We start from the raw sequence: 21,649 nt of genomic DNA, 5'->3' as shown, positions 1-21,649 counted from the left end.
ATGAATGGATGGATGAGTGAATTATTGGATGGATGGATGGATGAGTGAATTATTGGATGAATGGAAGGATGGATGAATGGATGAGTGAATTAATGAATGAATGGATGAGTGAATTAATGGATGAATGGCAGAATGGATGAATGAATGAATGGATGAATGAATGAATGAATAGATGAATAAATGAATGAATGGATGGATGAATGGATGAATAGATGAATGAATCAAATACGTTGTTGATTAATAAATAAATTAACAAGAGAAGAGGATGAATAAATAGAACGGATGTTTTAATCTCGAGTTAAGGAACCCCGCCACAGACGAGCAATGGTAAACGAACTCATTGAACAGCTTCGTCTTACAAACTAACTTAACTAACTTAACGTTGCCATCGCCAAAGGCGATAGGTAACAAGTGATTGGCGAAAAGCCATAAGAGATTCATAGGAGGTCATTCCAAGATCCAAGAATAGCTAAAATGACTTGCGTTTCTGCTTCTTATTCTCGTCAAGAACATGGACCTTAGTGTTGGGACACATTCAATGTTCTTTGTATTCAACGAAACCATTTTCGTCTCGAAATGACCTATCGCCTATCGCCTTTGGCGATGACAATGTTGTTTTTGAAATAGGTGTATAAATCATGCGATAAATAAAGTGACCATGACTTGACGATGATATAGAAGCACATTAAGAAGAGATTCAACCACATAATTCCTATCAGGGCAATTAAATTACAGATATTAAGGGAGCGTTTATAAAGTATCTAGCGGGGGGTTATGGTGGCTTTGAGATTTAAAAAATTTAATTGATGCTCCGCCCCCCCAAAAAAACAATTACAAACCACAAAAGCTAAAAGCTTGCCCTCTTTGACAGATGTATTTTTGCTAGCACACCCCCCCCCCCCCCCCAACTAAATGTCACGGGTTAGAACGCTCCCTAAATAACGACGAAAAGACAAACAGGATAACTAGTGGCCGCCATTCATTCCGTTATGTGTATATTATATTTCTATACAAATATTTGCAGATGGCTAATTATCTCTTGCAGAGTGGAAGTGAATGGGAAGGTTTCGTTGCTGATTTCAATGCAGCCAAGACAAGGGCAAAAAGATTGTGTCGTGCTTGTCGGCGACAACATGTCGTGTTAGTATACTTTTTCTTTCTTTTCTATCGTGGGTTTTCTGACTGTTCTATAACACAAAGAATAAATGAAAACAAGTGAAACCAATTTCAAAAGTTTTCTAGATGTCTGGCGTTTATTTTTTTCACCAATCAAAATGTTTGTGTTCCAATATTTTGAAGGGTTCTTACTCACCAGGTATGAACTTTGTACGAGTCTTGAAGTGCGCCGATGCGATCCAGAGACGTCAGTCACTTTTGACCGCCATCCTCTTGGTTATTCTTCTTCTTCCTTGTACGACACCTGTTTTTCCAGAAGCGATTTCTTACAATTTCAGCTAGAATTCGATAATTATGATGTTGGACTTTTTACCTTGAGAAAGGAATTGTTACCACCGTCCAGGAATCGAAAAGAAAATCTTTTTCTAACAGCTGTGGGTTTACTTTCATTTCAAGGAGAAAATGGAAATTGACGCAAACATCACAAACAAAAGTAGCGAGCAAGTGAAAATTCGAGCCTGCGACTTCCTTTTTGAATTTCCGGATAATGTGGCTGATGCTAAAGCTGTTTTGGCGGCAATTTCTTCTATCATGAGCGTCCTGGCAGCACTTTCCAATGCAGTTATTTTATTAGCAATCAAGAAGACTCCTTCTTTACGTAAGCCTTCGCATATCCTCATCGCCAATCTCGCGCTCTCAGACTTCTTGGTTGGTGTATTTGGTCTGTTTGTTTGGGCCACGGATGGCTTCGAGGACGAAAGTCGCTCTACAAAGTATTGTGTTTCTGTTTTAATTAAGAGAACATTGATGTACTGGTTGGCCGCCATATCAGTTTTTACTCTTGTGGTCATCAGTTTTGATCGAGTTTTAGCTGTCAAGCTTAAAGCATCCTATTGCCTCGTGGTTACTGCCAAACGAGTCAAGCTTGTTTTACTGGTTTGCTGGATAATAAGTGGAGCATATGTTTCTGTCTTGGGATTTTGGAATAACGTTACTTTAAAAATGGTACTCAGACAAGTGGCTGTGGTTATTTGTCTTCTACTCACGTTCATAGCCGTTTCATACACGATAGCAGCCAAAAAACTACGATGCCTTGCATGCCAGGTATCTGCAGCTAACAATCAGTCAAAGGATTTAAAAGCGCGGGCATTTGATGCCCTGAAATATCGTAAATCCTTGAAAACAATGATGATTGTTTTCTTTGCCACGATTCTTTTCTATGTTCCAGTTTTGTGCATATCTGCAATCAAATCATTCGGAAATCTTCCTTTCAATGCCCTCAATTTGCATTTTCGCATCGCTGAAGCAATTGTCTTGGGGAATTCTATGATAAACCCTGTGATCTATCTATGTCGCATGAGAGACCTTCGCCAAGCAGTATACAATACACTCAGAAAAGTTTTGAATCAATGAGACTTGGACGACAGAACTTAATGATGGAAAGAGTAACAATTCATGATTGGAATAGAAAAAAGAGGAAAGTGGGCAAACGATGCTCATGACTGTAAGACTAAACAAAGGCAAGACACCCAACCAATTGCTTTATACTCTTTAAAGGGATCTACGTGCGAGAGACCACTCTATTCAAGCTTTGCAAAATAGACATATTGGTCCTCACAAAAAGGTAGTCATGACAAAAAGTATTACTATTATACGATAAACAGGAATCTCCAAATTCAAGTTTCGAAACGCGAGTGTAATTATTTGTCTTCGTGGCTTGCAACGGATATTTTCCCTTCATGGGCCAGTAATTCCCTGTCAAGAGCGTCCAAAGTTGTACGAAACCTCTAAAATCCAAAGATGAGGCAAGTTTTTTCTAAGGTCAAAAAAAATTGAATGTTAATTTTTTTTATTCATTTGGAACTTCCTTTCTGTGTATAAGTGTTTGCTCAAGGGACGACTCGTTAATTAAAATTTCCAAACTTGTGAAAAGCAATTCTGATATCACAATTGGTATGCTTATTTATGAATTGGCAATGAAAAAGTCAAAAACTAATAGGCATAAGATCAAGCGATTCTACTCTACCAAAGGGCTACGTCCTGGAGCACCAGCTTCTCATTTTTAAATTAGATTGAAATTGTGGACCCTCTGCTTGTCGGGACCGATATTTCTGGTCTGTACTGCAATCTGGCGCGAACTGGAAATCATTGAAGGCTAGTATGCCACAAAGGTTTAACTTACTTTTAAATAACAAATTTAACGTTTCGTTTGCTTTGATTTCAAACTTAAAGTGCTAGTCTTACGAAAATATTAACGACGCAAAAAAATCCCCGATTTTGTATATGCTCAAATAGGTTATAATGTTCACCAATAAACAATAATTGGTTCGAAAAAGAAACTTTTCCCTTATGAATTCTACTTCCGAAATTGTTAAAAGCTCGTCCGCCATTTCTATGAGCAGCGATTTTTAATTTATGTGTGACGTCATATGCGCAACTGGCATCCTTTTTATCCACACTAACTCTACAGCATTCTCGGTAAGAAGGCATGGCTTGGTTTAAGGCTTGTTTTTAAATAAAAAATAGTCGAAATTTAGTTGCAATTACACATTGCGAAAATCCGCGAATTTTGAAGGGTTGCGCGTATGACGTCACTTCCTTCGAATCACTAAACGTTGCCAGGAACGCAATCGCTTAATGGCGGACTCAAACGGCCAAACTTTACTGGCTAAACGCAACATCTTCCCAGTCTCGTATCGAAAACGAATTTGGACAGTAAACTATATTACATATCTAGTTTTATATGGTACAATTTCCAGGGATGGTGTAATTTTCGTAAGACTAGCACTTTAAGATTACTGTTTTTGCTTACGATTTTGAGTAACACAATAATCCTTATGTTTCCCTCAACTTATTAATGACATCTTTCTAGCTGAGAACAATATCTATAATGGCGCAATAACTTTTTTTTTACCTTTTGAATCAGTAAGAGAATATCTATTTGCTCGGCATAAATAAACAAACAAACAAACAAACAAACGAACGAACGAACGAACGAACGAACGAACGAACGAACGAACGAACGAACGAATAAATAAATAAAATAAAAAATTATAGTCTGTTCAGCTTATTCTAAGTGAATCACCTAATTGTTTCAAGAGTCAAGTATATGTTAAGAATCCGTGGGCGAAGAACACAGCTTGAATGTTATCTTATCGAGCAGACTTGTAATCCTGCTCATTACATTTCGGAAATTTTCTCTAACCAATATTTTGCGATTACGATGAAACTAGGACAAGGGAAGAAAGTGTGTGAACTGCAAATGCGACGTCAACAAATTGTTGTAAGTACAGTTAGCTATTTGTTGTCTTCGGTGCTTAACTTAAAGGTTTTTCCCAGATTCTTTGGTTATGAAATCAACTTCCAATTTCTCTCGCAGTAGGCTTTCATCACAAGAAGTCAAAAAATTTTTGGCCATCTAGTGTTTGATATATAATTTAAAACGATTTTGGAAATGATGCGACCCCCCCCCCCCCTCCCCCCCAAAACATTTTAAATTATTAGAAGACTTCTATTGATCTCTCCTGTTCTTTAAGAGGTTTTTGTCTAGGTTCTTTCCCCCTATTAAAACCAATCTATCAGTTATTATATTGCGTGTTCAATGTACACAGTGTCCTGATTGTCCTAATTTATAACATAAATAATAAAAAAGGGAAATCAATTGGAAAATAAGATTTTGTAATGACTGTTACACCAATAAAAATGTTCGTTTTCTAAGTTAAGGCTGGTAAATATTTTAAGTGGAGGATATCAACTCTGCACGTCTAAACTCGTATGTAGCAAAAAGTGATGAGGATCCGCTGTAAATCGTTAGGGCTGTTCACTACATGGAACTATCCTCGACACCTGTTTTTCCAGAATAGCTATTTCTTACGATTTCCAAAATTTGCAGTTTGTTTTTAGCTTTGACAAGATAAGCAAGGAAATGCTGTAAACCCCCTGAAAGTAAGAAGAAAAAATGGACAATGACGCGAACTTCACAAACAAAGCTAGCGAACAAGGGGAAATGCGAGCTTGCGAATTTGTTTATAAACTTCCGGATGATGTCGCTAATGCTAAAGCTGTTTTGGCGACAATTTCTTCTATCATGAGCGTCCTGGCAGCACTTTCCAATACACTTATCTTGTTAGCAATAAAGAAGACTCCCTCTTTAAGTAAGCCTTCGCACATTCTCATCGCCAATCTCGCGCTCTCAGACTTCTTGGTTGGCGTACATGGTTCGTTTTTTTGGCCTACCGATGGCGTCAAGCAAGAAAATCGCTCTACGTTTTGCCTTTCTTCTTTAATTAACAGGGCATTTATTTACTGGTTGGCTGGCGTATCTCTTTTTACTCTTGTGGTTATTAGTTTTGATCGAGTTTTAGCTGTCAAGCTTAAAGCATCCTATTGCCTCGTGGTTACTGCCAAACGAGTTAAACTTGTTTTACTGGTTTGGTGGATAGTGTATGGAGGATATGTTGCTTTTTTGGCTTCTTGGAATTTTTTCACTTTGAAGACGATACTCAGGCAAGTGGCTGTGGTTATTTGTCTTCTAGTCACGTCCATAGCCGTTTCATACACTATAGCAGCCAAAGTACTACGAGGCCTTGCATGCCAGGTATCTGCAGCTAACAATCAGTCAAAGGATTTAAAAGCGCGGGCATTTGATGCCCTGAAATATCGTAAATCCTTGAAAACAATGATGATTGTCTTCTTTGCCACGATTCTTTTCTATGTTCCAGTTTTGTGCATATCTGCAATCAAATCATTCGGAAATCTTCCTTTCAATGCCCTCAATTTGCATTTTCGCATCGCTGAAGCAATTGCCTTGGGGAATTCTATGATAAACCCTGTGATCTATCTATGTCGCATGAGAGACCTTCGCCAAGCAGTATACAATACACTCAGAAAAGTTTTGAATCAATGAGACTTGGACGACAGAACTTAATGATAGAAAGAATAACAATTCATGGATTAGAAAAAAGAAACCTACACATTTTATTGTAAACTCTGAGCTGCTCAAAGTCAGGGCATGGAGAACTCACAGATCGAATTGGAATTCCTAGTATTGGCTTTTGCGAACTGAAAAAGAGATCCTGGAGAATAGCCCTTAAAACCATGATATAGATCTAACACACTGTACTTACAAGTGGAGCCGGGTCCAGGGTCCGGTTGTATAAGAAGGATGGATCGCGCTATCCGACAGATAAATCTCATCCATTGGATAAGTTTATTGGATAACAGCATCGACTTATCCACTGGGTAAGATTTATCCTTTGGATAGCGATATTTACTTTTCGTACAACCGGACCCAGAAGTGGAACTTGGGCAATTTACACAATAGCGACCTTAATATTTGCCAACGATCAACGACTGCATCGTCATCCGTGAGTGAAAATAGCATATTTTGGGGTTCTGTTCATAGGCGATTTCATTCACATAGTTGTCAGTAAAGTCAACTCATCCACAGAAAAGACAGACTTCAAAACTGCGAAACCCTAAAAATTGCAGTTATTTGCCGTCGTAGAATTTGCAAACCTTCAGGTCGCTGATAATGCATGCGATTTTTGCCTCAATTGTAGTTTTGCAGCTGAGAGAAGACGTGATAAATTCACAATTGGGTACACTACACTAGATAAACAATGATAACGTTGGCTGTGAGGTAGAATAAAGTGTTGCGACAAAGAAATGAACATTAAAACTAAACAATAAAATGGAACAAAAATGACGCAAATAAACATGCTATTATGAAAAAAAGCCCTTGGGCACCGGAAATTGAAATTTCTTCCACAAAAGTATTATAGAAAACGAGGACAATGTTAAGAAAATGACGGGGCGGATGCTACGACAGAGATGAGACAACCTACGCGGTTTAAGGACGTAAATACGTACAGATGCTATAATTAAACGGACATACTCGAGGCGTGGACATGACAATGAGGAGGTCATATTAACAAAATGATAGGATTGAGTCTGATACGAAGATGAGAAATAGATGGTTTATAAAACATTGCCATTTAGAGTAAAAGAATTCCAAGAAGAGAAAAGATTTTATAAAAGATACCCCTTTGGTGACTCCCAACGCTTTTGAAACATATTTAGACGTTAACACTCGAATAACGAAAGACATTGTAACACATATCTCAATAACTTCAGTATACATCAATGTAAGGATGCTTTAAGGTGCGAATACACGGATCAATTTTCTCTCTGCAAACTGTCTCGCAGCGGCGTTGCGACGCAAATTGCAGAGCATTGCAGCGTCTAACTTATACCGCAATTTGAAAAATGTTGCGACACAAGATGCAGGAATCGGCGTCGCAAAAATTAGAATTCGTTTCTACTTTTGACAACTATTGTGTCTTCGTTGCACCGTGTAGGCATTTTGCTTCGTGTGAACGTGCCTTTACGGTTTTGTCGAAGCTGGAAAGGTTTATTGAACATGGCGTTCAGACTACATCTGTAGCAGTCATCATCGGAATGATGAGGAAGCGAACCTAAAGATGCAATCGAAGTGTTTAAAAGCGTGGTAAATTCAGTATAAACCAAACCGTTGGAAGTTGGAAGAACAGATAGCAATCGTTAAAAATGATAAGCTAGAACTTATGTATCAGCTGCATGATTTAATCCAGTTTTACTTTATCCAATGAATAACAAACGTTTTAAATTAATTTTAGTCTTTGAGCTTTTGATCACAACAAAAAAGTATTTCGCGTTGTGATCAAAATACAGTTCTAAATTGTAAGAACTTTATACATCTGGCCAACACAGATGAATATCCATAATAGACCAAACGTTTTGTATTTAAAAAGACTCGGCAGATTTTCATCTGGAAGGATACGAAAAAGCTTTATTCAGTAATTTATAAATCTTATATTTGTATCCAATTAATTATTATTTTATTACATCTTATATATTATCGTTTTCCTTTGTGTGTTTGTTTATATAAACATCATTAATTATAAACATCAATGATTTACGAACAGTTTCTTTTGCTTATTGATTTTGATATATATTTGTCGTATAGCCGACCCCGTCGGTAGAGTTTGTTGAATGCACACCTACTACTGCTGTAGTGCTTTCGTGTGGCTTGTGGTTATTGTTGGTTTTCAGTCATTCCCAATTACCCAGAAAATGAAATAGCAAAAGACACGGCGGCCATGTTGGATGACTATAGCAAAAGAGACTAACGACCAACCTTTTGATAAATTCATACAACATGGCGGCTGTGAAGACCATCGATATACTTTGCCTTGAGCCTGTAAAGACTCTTGTACATTAATATTTGTCACCACCGAATCGAAATATGGCGACCAATAGGCCGCTCCGTGATGGCGCCATTTTACTACTACTACCAAAATACTTCGCAATTTTTTTCTTATTGGTGCTTTGGTAGTGGTAGTACATGACAACATAATGAAAGTGACCTATTTGAACTAAACTGAACTCAACTCGGTCGCCATATTTTTAATTTGGTGTCAGTACACGTTACATGTTTCCTCTTCGCATTTTTTGCTAATGTTTTGTCTTCAAATTCGTACTGAAGAGTAAAAATTATATTTGAACCGCAAGTAAAGGATACCTATAAAGCGAGCGAAATAACTAAATCCGAGTCGTAGCACACGTTGCAGAAGCATGGTTGATAGAGGGGACTGGTTTGGAAACCCGACAAACTCCAAAGGCCCAGAGTTCGAGGTTCAATAGTACCATCACGTGACAATCACTGCGTACACTCTTTAGCAAAATTCCAAAACGATGTGGCGAACGGCAGCAATCTTCTCCTCTTTGGCGATGATTTTGACGCGTTCTGAAGTTGAAATAACTTAAGCATAATCAACTGGTACCTACGTAAGATGTACGTTTTATACTGGTCACCATACTCAAGAGAATGAGTAAGTTGTAACAGTTTTAATAAAATCAGCTATCTGTTCTCTCTGTAGTCTTCTTTCCAAAAATTCTTCGCATGACCGTAATAGCACCTTGTCTAATGTCTTTCAAACGCCATAGATATATAACAGGGTTCATAGTAGAATTAACAAATACAATCAATTCTCCCATTGTCATGCATTTGTAGTTCAACATTCGAAATTGACTGTGAGACGCGTTCGGCACGACTTTGTAGATGACAGCCGTCATAACAAGAGCACAAAAGTACGGAAAATAGAAGAAAATTATTATCATTAACATTAGGAGCATTGTATTTAAAGATCGCTTGAATCTTGAGACTCGAAAGATTGAATTTGCGTATGGCAGGCGAGGAGGAGGTTGGAGAGAAGAAGGTTGAAGAGAAGTGGGTTGAAGGGGAGGAGAAATCTGAGATTCGTCGGTATTGATCCTGCTTCCAATATTGTTCGGGGTAACCGGAGACGTTAGCTTCCTCAGGCTGTAAAAAGACGATGCGTAACAAAATGTTAACGTTCCAACAAGAACAAACAAATAGACGGAAAGGATGATGACCACTTTATCAATGTAGCTGTTAATCAAAACCGAGAAACAGCAGGTTGACGTCCAGAATCCTAGAAGAACTGCAAATACTCTTTTCATTGTCACCACACTTCGATAGCGTTCTTTGAGTTTAATAGCCAACAAACGATCAACGCTGATTGCAGCAAGAGTATTAAGAGACATGGCACCCATCGTATACCCAACAGCTCTTCCAATGATCCAAATATGACAAAAAAGCCACGTCCATTCCTTTAGAGCTGCGATATTTGTCAACGCCATTAACGGCTCCGCGATGAATCCAACTACCAAGTCCGTTATGGCAAGATTGGCGATGAGGATGAACGAAGGTTTGTGCAATGAAGGCGTTTTCCAGATTGAAAAAAGGACAAGCGAATTCAACGATGTTGCTGCCATTGCTGTAAAGAGGTAGGTGGTAGATACTGCCACTCTGTATGTTGGTATAGTTAAGTTAATGACATTGAAGTAACAGCTTTTGTTCATTCTTGAAGCACAGCGTTCGCCAATAAATTTAGTTAGATTTGAAGTTCACCTCCAAACGTGTTCAGTTGCAATCTAGATCTCCTCAAAACATGCTAGACGTTTCTCGCAATTAAAAAGAGAACACTGCCAATACTACTACTATAGGTTTAAGTGGTTCGATTAAAATATCAAATCACCAGATGGCATTCATAAAACCCCTTTCAGTGTTTCGTCGCCTTTTACCGCCGTTGTGGCTGAGAAGACTTTTCCATTGGATGTCAGTAAGTGATTTAACTAAGTGGGACTAGGTGATCATCAACAATGGCATACATAATATGTATAGATCTATAAATTTTCTCAAAGCTATTTTCATTAACCATCTGCACAAACAACCCTCGGGGACACGCTAAGACGCCAAATGACTGACTTTTCAGTTTTCCAAGATCTTCAAGACTGAAGAGATCTAAAATGGATGTGGCATGAGTCAAAATATTGGAAAATACCAACCAACAAAAAAATTAATTGTGAGATTAACTAAAAATATCCCTATATCTAAACTGACATATGAATATGCATATAATATGAAATGTTTTGATAAGATTATTCATAAAGCGATAGAAAAACACTAAAAAACAGACAGTCAAGGATAGGCTTTATATCAAACGTTTTTTTTAAGGGCTAAAAGATGGCTAAAATTTTACTTAACATTCTTTTAATTGGAATAATTAAGATATAGCTTAGACTGGACATCCCTGAAACGTTTTTGCGTAATTAATCAGAATATAAGAATGTTGAATATCAATATTTATGGTGCGTAGGTAATTCGTATCGAAAATATATTAAAAAAACGACTTTCTTTTCAATGAAATGAAAAGCAGTTTTGGGAACGATTAAGAAAAGTCAATTTTTGTAATAAAAAAAAAGAATTTCAATAATAGATACTATCAGTCTATTTCAGTGTTGTTGTTGGTGTTTTTTTTGGACCCGGAAGTACGTCATAACTTAAAAGCTCTATTGATATTTTTGATCCGGAGGATGTGATCATGCAGGGGGACGGAGCTACTTTAATGATGCTAACCACAGGAAGTCTGAGGCAGAAATTCCATAAAACATAAACACAAAGTAAACACTGTCAGGAAATTATTTTTTTCGTGACAAATATGCGGTTTTTTTTGTTTGTCCGGAAACGAGTCGATAAAAGATGCCTGAAAGCCAATTCCAAACGACAAGTCATCCCGCTGACCAGTACATAGGATACCGGAGTGACGATAGCACCACAAAATGAAGATTGAAAATACTGATTCGATTGTAATAGCGTTATTAAAAAGCCAAAGTCAAAATGAGCGTTCTCGGAAAGTATGCGCCGCCTATCAATGATGTGGTCATGGATTTGATCTCCGTTCTCAACACCATCATGATAGTGCAGTTTTCGTATGACTGTGAAAAGCTCATTGCCGTAAGCGTGAGGTGCCGTGACCTTGATGCTTTCTAGAATTTTAATTGGCTGATTTTTTTACCCGCAATGTGATTGGTCTGGCATTGCCGTCACTTTGGCGTGAGCGTGTTCCGGGTATTTGATTGGATGGAGAGTAAATTCTCGTGCAATGTGATTGGTCTGGCGTATCCCTTGCCGTGTTTGTGCCGTGAATTTTTCACAGTCATACGAAAACTGCACTGTGTCCAATTCACTTTATTTCTTTAAAAGTGCCTATAACACCTAACTCAATATATTTACAGCAAAATTCTAAATTACTATTATCAACGCATAAAACTCAGAATATTAAAACGGTGACGGTTAGAGCTGACAGTTACTTCTGACGAAGATGACTTCTTTTTCTCAAGAATAACAGTTCTTAGAAATGATTTTACAGCTTTGTGGAGATCCTTCCCATAATAATAATAATAATAATAATATAAAGAGGCTTGTAAAGCGCCTATACAAGCCGGTTCTAGGCGCTATATATTAAAAAAAAAAAAAAAAAAAATTAATAAATACCCCATAAGTACAACTGAGACTACAGGATAGTGGAATTAGCAGACACTCACAATATTAGAACGGTTTGAGCTGATCGTTAGTTCTAACAAGACTCGAATTCCATTCTTTACAAATAAAAGTTCTTAGAAATGATGTCCCAGCTTCGCCAAGATCCCTCATCTGCAATTTGAAGCACAACCAGCCAGATAGGACTGTGATAGTCGAGTTAGCAAACACCCACGACATTAGAACGGTTAGAGCTGACAGTTAGTTCTGTCAAACCTGAATTCCTTTCCTTACGAATAACAGTTCTTAGAAATGATTTCACAGCTTTGCGGAGATCCCTCATGCGCCATAAGTACAGGACAGGATTGATAGTCGAGTTAGCAAACAGCAAAAATTCAGCCCAAACAAGAACGTGGTAAATAAAGACATCGTCGTCTATCTCATTCGAAAAGGCCACACGTACGACCAGTGCTATGAAATATGGAGTATAAAAGGCCATTACTGTAATCAATACTAAAATCATCATTTTCAATGACTTTTTATATTTTGAGACATTAAAAGTGGAATTCTTTGAGGTCTGCTCATTCGAACCTTCTGGTACAATTTGGGATACTAGCTCTCTCAATAATTTTGTTGCTTTGTAATAAGAAGTCGTTGTGATTGATAAGCCACATGCCATAGCTGTACAAAATAGAGCTATAAGGGTTTTTAACTTCAGCTCACTCAAAAGAAAAAAGTAAAAACTAGATATTCCACTAATTATCCACCAAAGGAATAGAACAGCTGAAACTCTCTTCGTTGTGACTTGATTTGCATAGGACACTTTGAGTTTGATGGCAAGGAACCTATCGATGCTTATAACTGTAAGAGTAAAAGCAGATACTGATCCAAGCCAGTATGTTAGAGTTTTGCCAACTGCAGCTATGGAACACACCGCATCAAACCATTTATCCCTCTTTAATATGAACAAAATGTCTTTTAAAACGATTAATGGCTGGCCAACAGCACCCAACAAGAAGTCCGCGAGTGCGAGATTTGCTATTAGGATGTGGGATGGCTTGCGCAGAGAAGGAGTGTTCCAGATGGATAGCAGGATTAAGGAATTCAGAATCATCGTTGAAATTGCTGTCAGTGAATTAGCAGCAAATAATGATGATCGAAAAATAATACTTTCGCTTCGAAGAAGAAATTCAAACCTACAGGACGCAGTTGAATTTGCCATGATGAATTTTGTGTCTTGAAATTGCGAAGCGAATGAACATCGATAACCACTAACTTCTTTCAGTTCTACTGGAAACAGGTGCAAGACTGAGCAGACGCAGTGAGTCAGGGTTTCAATCAAATTTCATTAGCCACACATCAGTCTAATTCTAAACAGATAGAATCATGTGAAACTCAAAAGATTGTTATAAAAACAGCCAATTACAACCTAGTGTGCTCTTTTCAGGTTTTTGGAGATGATATTAAGAAAACTATAATTAGAACTGGCCATCATTGTCTTCTTTCAGTCTTTCATTCATTCGCTCTACAGATGTCATGCGAGAAATCTTAATCATCTTTTTCATCGAATAACCTAGTATGTTGAGTGTTTTCTAACACTTATTTCCTTTCACATATTGTTTCCATTATGTACTTCTCGTACTTCTAAAGCTTTTATGTTTGTTTGGACAGAAAATTTTTAGCCCTTGAGGCTTGAAAAAAAACCTGTATAAGCCGTAAATATATAGCTGAAATTAATCAGTACATCTAATACTTTAATTTCTGTCATAATTGGTGCAGTTTAGATAACAGTCCCAGTATTTTAGAATTTTTAATCAAAAATTGCCTTACCCTACCCCCCAAGTGCAAAAATTGACCCCCCTGGACGAATTCGAGGTGGGTCCATAGCTGAAATTGATCAGCACGTCGAATAGTATAATTGTGCCAAATTTGGTGCTTTTACCTCAAAGTGCACAATTATGTCACTTTTTTGAACCATATTGCTGGACTATAATAAGGGTACAGAACATTGAAAAGTGACTTTTATTTGGTAATTAGTTTGCTGTGTATTTCTACAAAATCATAGTGTTAGAAGAATAATTTGAAAAAAGCGCAAATAAAAGAAGCTGAATTATCTCCATAAAACAGGAAATTATATTTTACGTAAGCTGTATGAAGTGTAAAAACTTTATCGCGTAAACTTAAGATTTTTTTTTCCATGGTCAAATTGTTTTAAAATCATGCATGAGTTTTAAAATCATTTTGGCACTAGAAAGAAAGGCGCTATAAACCGGCTGCCTAACTTTAACTAGTTACACATCGTTTCGTTCAGTTCTGTACAAGTAGCTAAAAAGAATCACCAATTTAAAATTTAAAAAAAAATTGCTCACCAGTACAGACACGTGACCGTTAACTGCAAAGGGCCTATTGGAAATCCAGGGACGCGTAGCATTAATCCATTCTCCTCTCACCTCTAAAGTCTCGATTTGGATGTTAGGTCTCTCCCTTGATTGGAGGGTTTTTCTCCCTTCGCAAAATCTAACAAAATCAGCTCAATTTGATACAAAATCTAACAAGCTGAATTTCAATGTAATCTGTAGCTGTGCCTTGACTTTGATCAGCCCGGACGTCGTTTCATGGTAAAACTCGAAAGGTTTTTTTAAGGTCAAAGAGAGAAAGTGGTCGCTTCTAGCCTGGTCCGATATTTGCAAGTGGTCACGTGACTTGCACACGCATCTAACCACTTACTGATTCCTTCAAGACGTGCGTTAGACTTGTAAGATGCTCATCTAAGGAAGTATGGGTGTCGAAATGACTATCGCAAACATTACATTTAGAGGACCTTTCCCTTGTGTGGTGCCTGTGTGGAACCACCAAGTAATGTGTCTTTTGGAATTTCATGTTACAAAACGTACATTCGTGTGGCCGCTAATCCGTGTGAGAGAGAAGAGGAGTAGTAAGCGCAGTATCAAGCGAAAGTTTGAATTCCATATGGCAGCTAATATACGTACAGCGAAATGGTCTTTCCTCTGTATGTACGCGCAAATGAGAAACGGAATTCGACCTCTTTCCGAAGTACTTTGTGCCGTATGAACACTTGAAAGTTGAAGAACCAAGGTTCTTTTTAAGATGTATCTTCATTAGCCTTTCGATTCGAAAGGCCTCATCATAATAATCTCATTAAAGCCGCTTCTCAGCAGTGTGCCTGTTGTGTTCAAACATGATGAGCTTTTCGTTATTGTGTGTTTCATGAGGCATATTCAGTTGGCTCTGGGATTGGAAGCTCTTTTTACAAAAACGAAGATGCATATTTCCTTTTTTATTTCATAGACACTTACCAGATTTATGTCTTTCAAGGTTGAATTATTTCTTTCAATTTCAGAATTTTCTTGTTCTGTTTCGGCTGTGGAGGTGAAGTTTGTCTTCTGGTTAAAATCCCTCTCATTCACGTTGGTATGCAAGCCATTACCAAAGCCTTCAGATTCCTCACAGTCACCAATTGAACGCAACAGCTTACAAAAATCCCAATATTCTTGTTTTTCTGGGAATTTAAATAATATTGCATCAAGATACTTACATGTCTGTTAACCATACTGTGAGCAGGGGGCTGTTGAAATTTAATTTCCCATAAATGACACCCATGCTAGCGCTTGCATAAACAAACACAAGAACGTTTTAAGTGGCTGCTTGCCTCTCACCACTATGATCCGAGTTCAAGCCTGGCTAAGCCTTTTTAGTGTTCTCTCCCTTGCCACAAAGGTTTTTCTCCAAGTTCTCTGGTTTTCCTTCCCCAGTAAAAATCAAAAGTGTGAGTTGCATGTTGTATCATGTTGTAAAAATAGAATGCACTGTTAATTTGGAGCAACCCTCATGGATGAGCCTGTGCCTGTACATAGAGTGATATTTGTAAAATAGAAGTTTTTTTTAAGGAATTAAAATTAAAAAAGAAATGCAGTTAAAGTATAGGACTTACATTCTCTACTCTCCAGTAGTTTTATTGTAGAGGGGGAGGATTTGTCCAGTCTTGATGCATTTATACCTAAATAAATGGAAACAACCTGTTCTTCTTCCATTTCTTAAGCGGCCCTGAACACAAAAGAAACAGGTATTTTGGATAAGTGTGAGATTCAACTAACAAAAAATTTCCTGAGTTTAAAACACATGAAAAACAAAAAGGATAGATGAACAACTCTTTCTCTCTCTAAGTGCAATGCGGTTGAATTACAATAGGTCCTTTGGGGACTTTTTGGCCAACTCTGAGATCCACTCCCCTTCCCTCATAGTGTGCTGCTTGGGCATCTTAATTCTCTCACACAGCTGTGTAGTTCAAGCCTTGTGTGGTGGTTTAAATGTACAGCATATGTAATTAGAGTTTGCTTGCAGGCAGGCAGGCAGGCAGGCAGGCAGGCAGGCAGGCAGGCAGGCAGGCAGGCAGGCAGGCAGGCAGGCAGGCAGGCAGGCAGGCAGGCAGGCAGGCAGGCAGGCAGGCAGTGATCGACCAACACAACTAGCCGCTTCAGCTGTTCGTGAAGCTAGATCGAGAAGCAACCCAATTTTGTAAATAAATACAACTAAAACGTGGATAATTTAAGAAATATTCCCTATCAGAGATAGAAAAAAGCTTAAAGATGTATATTTACTCACCAAATGCTTTGAATTTGAGATTTAAATTGAGCTGCAACAATATGAATTTGGATATAATGTGTGCAAGCGGCCGAGTCAGACTAAACATGGCGCCACCACAGGGTTCCCAGCACCCCAGTGTATACCTAGCTTTGGGGTTAAAATGTTGCTTTTCTAAATTTATTTTATTTTATCTACTATATTTGATTTCATTCTATTTTTATTGACATGTTATTGTTATTATATCTTAAGATACTTTGATAATCTTAATTATTTTTTATTATTCTAATCTGTTTTCTTTTATTTTGTTGTTTTTTCACTAAGCATTCCAGCTCTAACCAATCAGAAAATCGAATCCGTTGCATGATAGTCTCGAACCAGGGCCTGACTTGAACTTTTAATTATATAACCAAGAGAATAGTTCATATATTCTCTTGATATTTGGGCTTAGAAAATAAACTTTAATTTATCTTAGTAACAGTCTTTAGTAGGCCTTGCTGAAATGCATGTCTAGTTCAATATAAAACAGTGTTATCAGGGTGAGGGTTCTCAAGGTCAGATCCAGAAATATATTAGAAGAAGGGGGGGTTGGGGTGTCCAAAAAGAAGAAAAAATATATAGATATTATGCATCGCTTCAGAAGACCTAAGAGTAATTTCGGTGTTAGGAGGGGGGAGGAGTTGTTCGGTTTACCGCAGGACACCCTCTTGTAGACTTTCTTTTCATTCACCATGGACATATAATAAATGGACTGACTCCATCGATAGAAAATCCCTCATCAAAGGCTTGAACGCAACTGATCAGACTTCATGCTTAGAACATTCAAATAAAATATTTGGTCAATTCTTATGCCGAAAATATTTGTTTGTCTTATTTTATGGGTTCAGAGTTCTCAGTTTTAAGGCCCGTTTACACTAGAAAATTTATCGCGTGACTTGAGCGGCGATTTATCGGCGATTTTATCGCAACCCAAATTCGCGCGTGTAAACGGCCGGCGAATTTATGGCGATTTCACGGCGATTTTTCTGCAATCCTGGCGCGATGTCTGACTTCAAACATGGCCAAAAGCGTCGAGGCAGCTTGTGTTGGTCTTGCTATTGCTCTTGTAAATAGACGGAGGAGAAGGAGAAAGGAAAGGACAATATGGGTAAAGCCAATTGGCCTCTGGAAATATTACCGTTCCATGATCTTCCATTAAAGTGTTACCTCATATGGGCCATGCAGCTATTTTCTTTGGCAGCTGTTATGCTATATAAAATCATCAAGGCTTGTCCATGACTTTTCCGGCAATCTGTTCGAATTCACTCAAGACTAAACTAACGGAAGTTATCTTCAAAATAACCTTTGATAAGTGTCTATTGATGCTTCGCCGATCGAATTTTCCGTAAAGGAGAATGAGAGCACGTTCAATGCTCTATGGAACATCCATTATTGTTAGCCTTGGGGTTTGGAGGGAAGGAGAGGGCGGGGGGCAGAAGATTGATTTTTGTTTCAATTCAACATTATCAAGATTAACTGATACCACTATCTTTCTTAATTGATCCCCCAATATCTTTTACTTTTTTCCTTCTTGCTGAATGTTGATTGTCAGTGATCCCCCCTTTAATAGCCCGCTGTCAATGTTTACCTTATCATATCCCACTTTAGTTGTCTAATAACCGCCTAATTCCTCCGTCCCTCGCCCCCAGGTGGTAAATAATGACCGTGTTCTCTTATCCTATTGGCTCACATTTGGTCAATCATATCTTAGTGAGCAGTACTGACCTTGTGATTGGCTGGTCAAAAGCATAAATTTTCTGTTTATGTGAACACAACTCAGGTGGGTTGCTGTTCATGCTCTGAGACTACGCTACAGAAATAAGTAGATGCATGCCTTTCACCATGAATCATTCTTGCTTTTACAACACCATTAATATCAGACTACCATTTTATCGTATCACGTTGTCAGCTATTTATTCCTTCACAGCAATAGCGGCAGTAGTCGTCAATGCCTTTATATTTTGCACGATTTGGAAGACCTCTCTTCTCCATAGACCATCATTCGTCCTTATAGCAAATCTATCCCTCACTGACTTTCTCGTAGGAGCATTGGCAGCGCCAGCAATGATCGTCACACACGTTGCAGCTCTCAATAACTGGACTGATCTCTTCTGTTATTCTTGGATCGGTGGTCGCGTATTTGCCTATTGGTTGGGTTCTGTGTCTCTGTTTAATTTAACCGCAATGGGCGTCGATCGACTGCTAGCCGTCACACTCTTCGACAAATATCAAGAAACGGTGACAGTTAAACGTGTGATTCTAGTGTTATTGGCATTTTGGATCTTCTTGGGGCTTCTTATGACGTTGGCATTCTTTCCGATTACAAAAGTCGTCGTTTTCGTAGCGATTTTTATTTTCGTTCTTCTCTTTGTCTTAGTTATATCGTACGTCTTGGCCTTTCGTAAACTAAGGAAATTCTCGTTGAAGGTAAAGCCGATTAATGCCGACATGCATAAGAAGCAAAGAAAAATGCCTTTCCAGATTTTAAAGTACCGACGATCCTTAAATACTATGCTTGTGGTTACCATGACAATAATCATGTTCTTCGTACCTTTCATGTGCTGTGCCATCGCAACTGCTGTTATTTATGCCATCCAACCGAACTATACCCAAACTGATTTGCTGGCCGTTACTTATAAGCTAATCACATCGGGTGAACTGATCGTATTCTTTAACTCTACAGTTAACCCTTTCGTATATATGTGGAGAATGAGAGAGCTACAAGGAGCTGTAAAAAATCAAATTAGAAAACTTTTCAACTGCCTATTTGAAAAATAAGGACTGTTGTAAGAGACGTTTAAAACTCTTCTCACTTGTAAAAAAAATTGTTATTCCGGCAAGCGAGATACCTATGTATAAGGTTCTTTTCAGGATAAAGTTAGGTAGTTTTGCTCTTCTTCGATATAGAGTCTATTAGTGAAATATTAACAACATTAATAAGCAATTGTAGCTCCTATGTTATGTAATAAAGTGTCAAATTATCAATAAACGATTCCCAAATAATAAAAGCGCTTGGCATCTTACAAAATGGCGGCCAAACAGCTACACCAAATTCAACATCAGTATTATCCAAGTCTAAATCAACCTTGCTATGTAGCTCATGGGTGATCTTATTTAGGGCACGATTTGTTTACAGATTCAAATTGAAATGTTATAAGTGGCGTGCATCCGACCATAAGTCAGTTTTCAACTTGCCAAGCAGGTAACACCGGTGCCATGCGAGCGAAATGGCGCCGGGAAAAACTTTAAGTAAAACTACATATGTTTTTAAGTTTTTTTCTACAATTCTGAAGATGGCGTTAACCTGTGATGCCGAAATGTCAATTTTTGATAAATAGCATATGAAAGTAGATCATTCTTATGAAATATTAAAAGAAGATCTTTTCAAGAAAAGCTTTGTTAAAAATAATTATATTTTTGTCTATTAATTGGACTTCCAACTTAGATTGCTTTCGGGAATATTAAAAAGAAATTATCTCCACAGGGGTTTGCCGATCCTTTAAGAAACCGCCATACAAAACAACGCGCCTGCTCGCAAAGATTGTGATTGGTTGGGAAATAGCGACAGTTATTATTGATTCACACACTAGGTTGTCATACACCAGAATAATAAATGACAATAAAGGTCGATTTTACAATTGAAAAAATCAATATCGATTTACCATTATGAATGTTTTTGAATTGGAATCACAATCTCTTAAACACGGCACGAATCTCATCCTAGTCCTTCATGTTTCACAAGCTTACGGATTCAGTCTTCGGGGCGTAACTGGTGAGGAGAATGATGAATATCGATCTGGTCAGTCCCAGGTCGTAGGCATGCATGGTACTCTTTCAGACGATGAACATGTGCCATGATTGTCGGGGTTCCTCAAGGAACAATCCTGCATCCGCTGTTATTTGTATTGCATGTCAATTGCCTTCTAGACGGACTTCATAAATGTACATCATGCTTTATAATGCAGATGACATTGCGTCATTCTCCTCCAATTCAGTGTTTCCAATAGACTGCAGAGCAGGCGTTCTTTTGATGGTTTTGAGGAAGAATCAGTGTTTTGGGATTCCTGTTACGACTACGTGCACACGCGAGAAAATGGGACCTAGGAAAATAAGGAAACGTGGGGGGAGGTTTCAATTCTCGCTCGTTCCAAATTTCCAAAGTTACCCCCATGAAAACACCGGTTTTCCACCAAATCTGCAAGAACGCCTGCTTTGCAAGCTATGTTTCCAACCGAAAAGTTCTATGCTTTGGTCAACGCAAAACAAAACAAAACAAAACAAAAAATAAACGAATAAATAAAAACTAAAAAAATAATATCAATATAATATGTTTTAGAGTTGATTAGGAGCTTTAAATGTCCATTCACTGGATGTGAACTAGTCATGAGACCATGAATGAAATTCATTGAAAATTTATTTAACAGCCTTTTTGAATGTGAAAATTTATTGAACATCCTTTTTGCAACGTAAAACAAAAAATAAAACCAAATAAATTAAAAGAAACATAATAGACGAATATGGTATGGGAGTTGTTTAGGAGCTTCAAAGGTCCTTTCATTGGATATAAACTTTAGGAGGCGATAAATAAAGTAGCGACTTTTTGGCATCCACTGAAAGGACCTTTTTGATGATCACCGAAAGCTTGTATGTTTTGGTCAACGAAAGCAAAAAAAAAAAAAAATGAATTAGATAAAGAAAGACACTTAGTGGACGAATTATATGGTTTAAAGATGATAGATGTGTTGATCATGATAGATGATAGATGGTTTAAAGAGTTGATTAGGAGCATCAAAGTTCCATTCACTGAACGAACCGCTTCATAAGACCATGAGGGAGCGACTTTGCGTGACTGAAATGGATTGGATGTGACTGAGATGGATTGGATGTGACTGAGAGGCATTGCATGTGACCGAGATGGATTGGATGTGACTGAGATTGATGGATGTGACTGAGATGGATTGAATGTGACTGACATGGATTGGACGTGACTGAGATGGATTGGATGAA

At 37.9% G+C, this 21,649-nt stretch overlaps 1 protein-coding gene and 1 long non-coding RNA gene across 3 annotated transcripts; both read right to left on the bottom strand.

Moving 5' to 3' along the window:
* Window positions 1-923: 923 nt before the first annotated feature.
* On the bottom strand, window positions 924-16,299 carry LOC148908826 (uncharacterized). Of its 2 annotated transcripts, XR_016120755.1 has the most exons (4): window positions 15,954-16,299; window positions 15,319-15,521; window positions 1,313-1,420; window positions 924-1,187 (listed from the first exon to the last, which is right to left on the bottom strand). It is a non-coding gene; the product is annotated as an uncharacterized LOC148908826 (long non-coding RNA). The 2 variants fall into 2 exon arrangements; XR_016120754.1 differs by having other exon boundaries at window positions 924-1,420.
* LOC116301618 (trace amine-associated receptor 1-like) lies at window positions 12,222-13,332 on the bottom strand. The gene has a single exon (XM_031710705.2). The coding sequence runs from the start codon at window positions 13,221-13,223 to the stop codon at window positions 12,222-12,224; it is 1,002 nt and encodes a 333-aa protein (XP_031566565.2). The 5' UTR covers window positions 13,224-13,332.
* Window positions 16,300-21,649: the final 5,350 nt, after the last annotated feature.

The sequence above is a fragment of the Actinia tenebrosa genome, unplaced genomic scaffold (assembly GCF_029948245.1).
Source record: "Actinia tenebrosa isolate PJP-AT-01 unplaced genomic scaffold, QUT_ActTen_1.0 PGA_scaffold3__52_contigs__length_22856419, whole genome shotgun sequence".
NCBI lineage: Eukaryota > Metazoa > Cnidaria > Anthozoa > Actiniaria > Actiniidae > Actinia > Actinia tenebrosa.
This window is presented reverse-complemented; position numbering and strand designations above follow the sequence as displayed.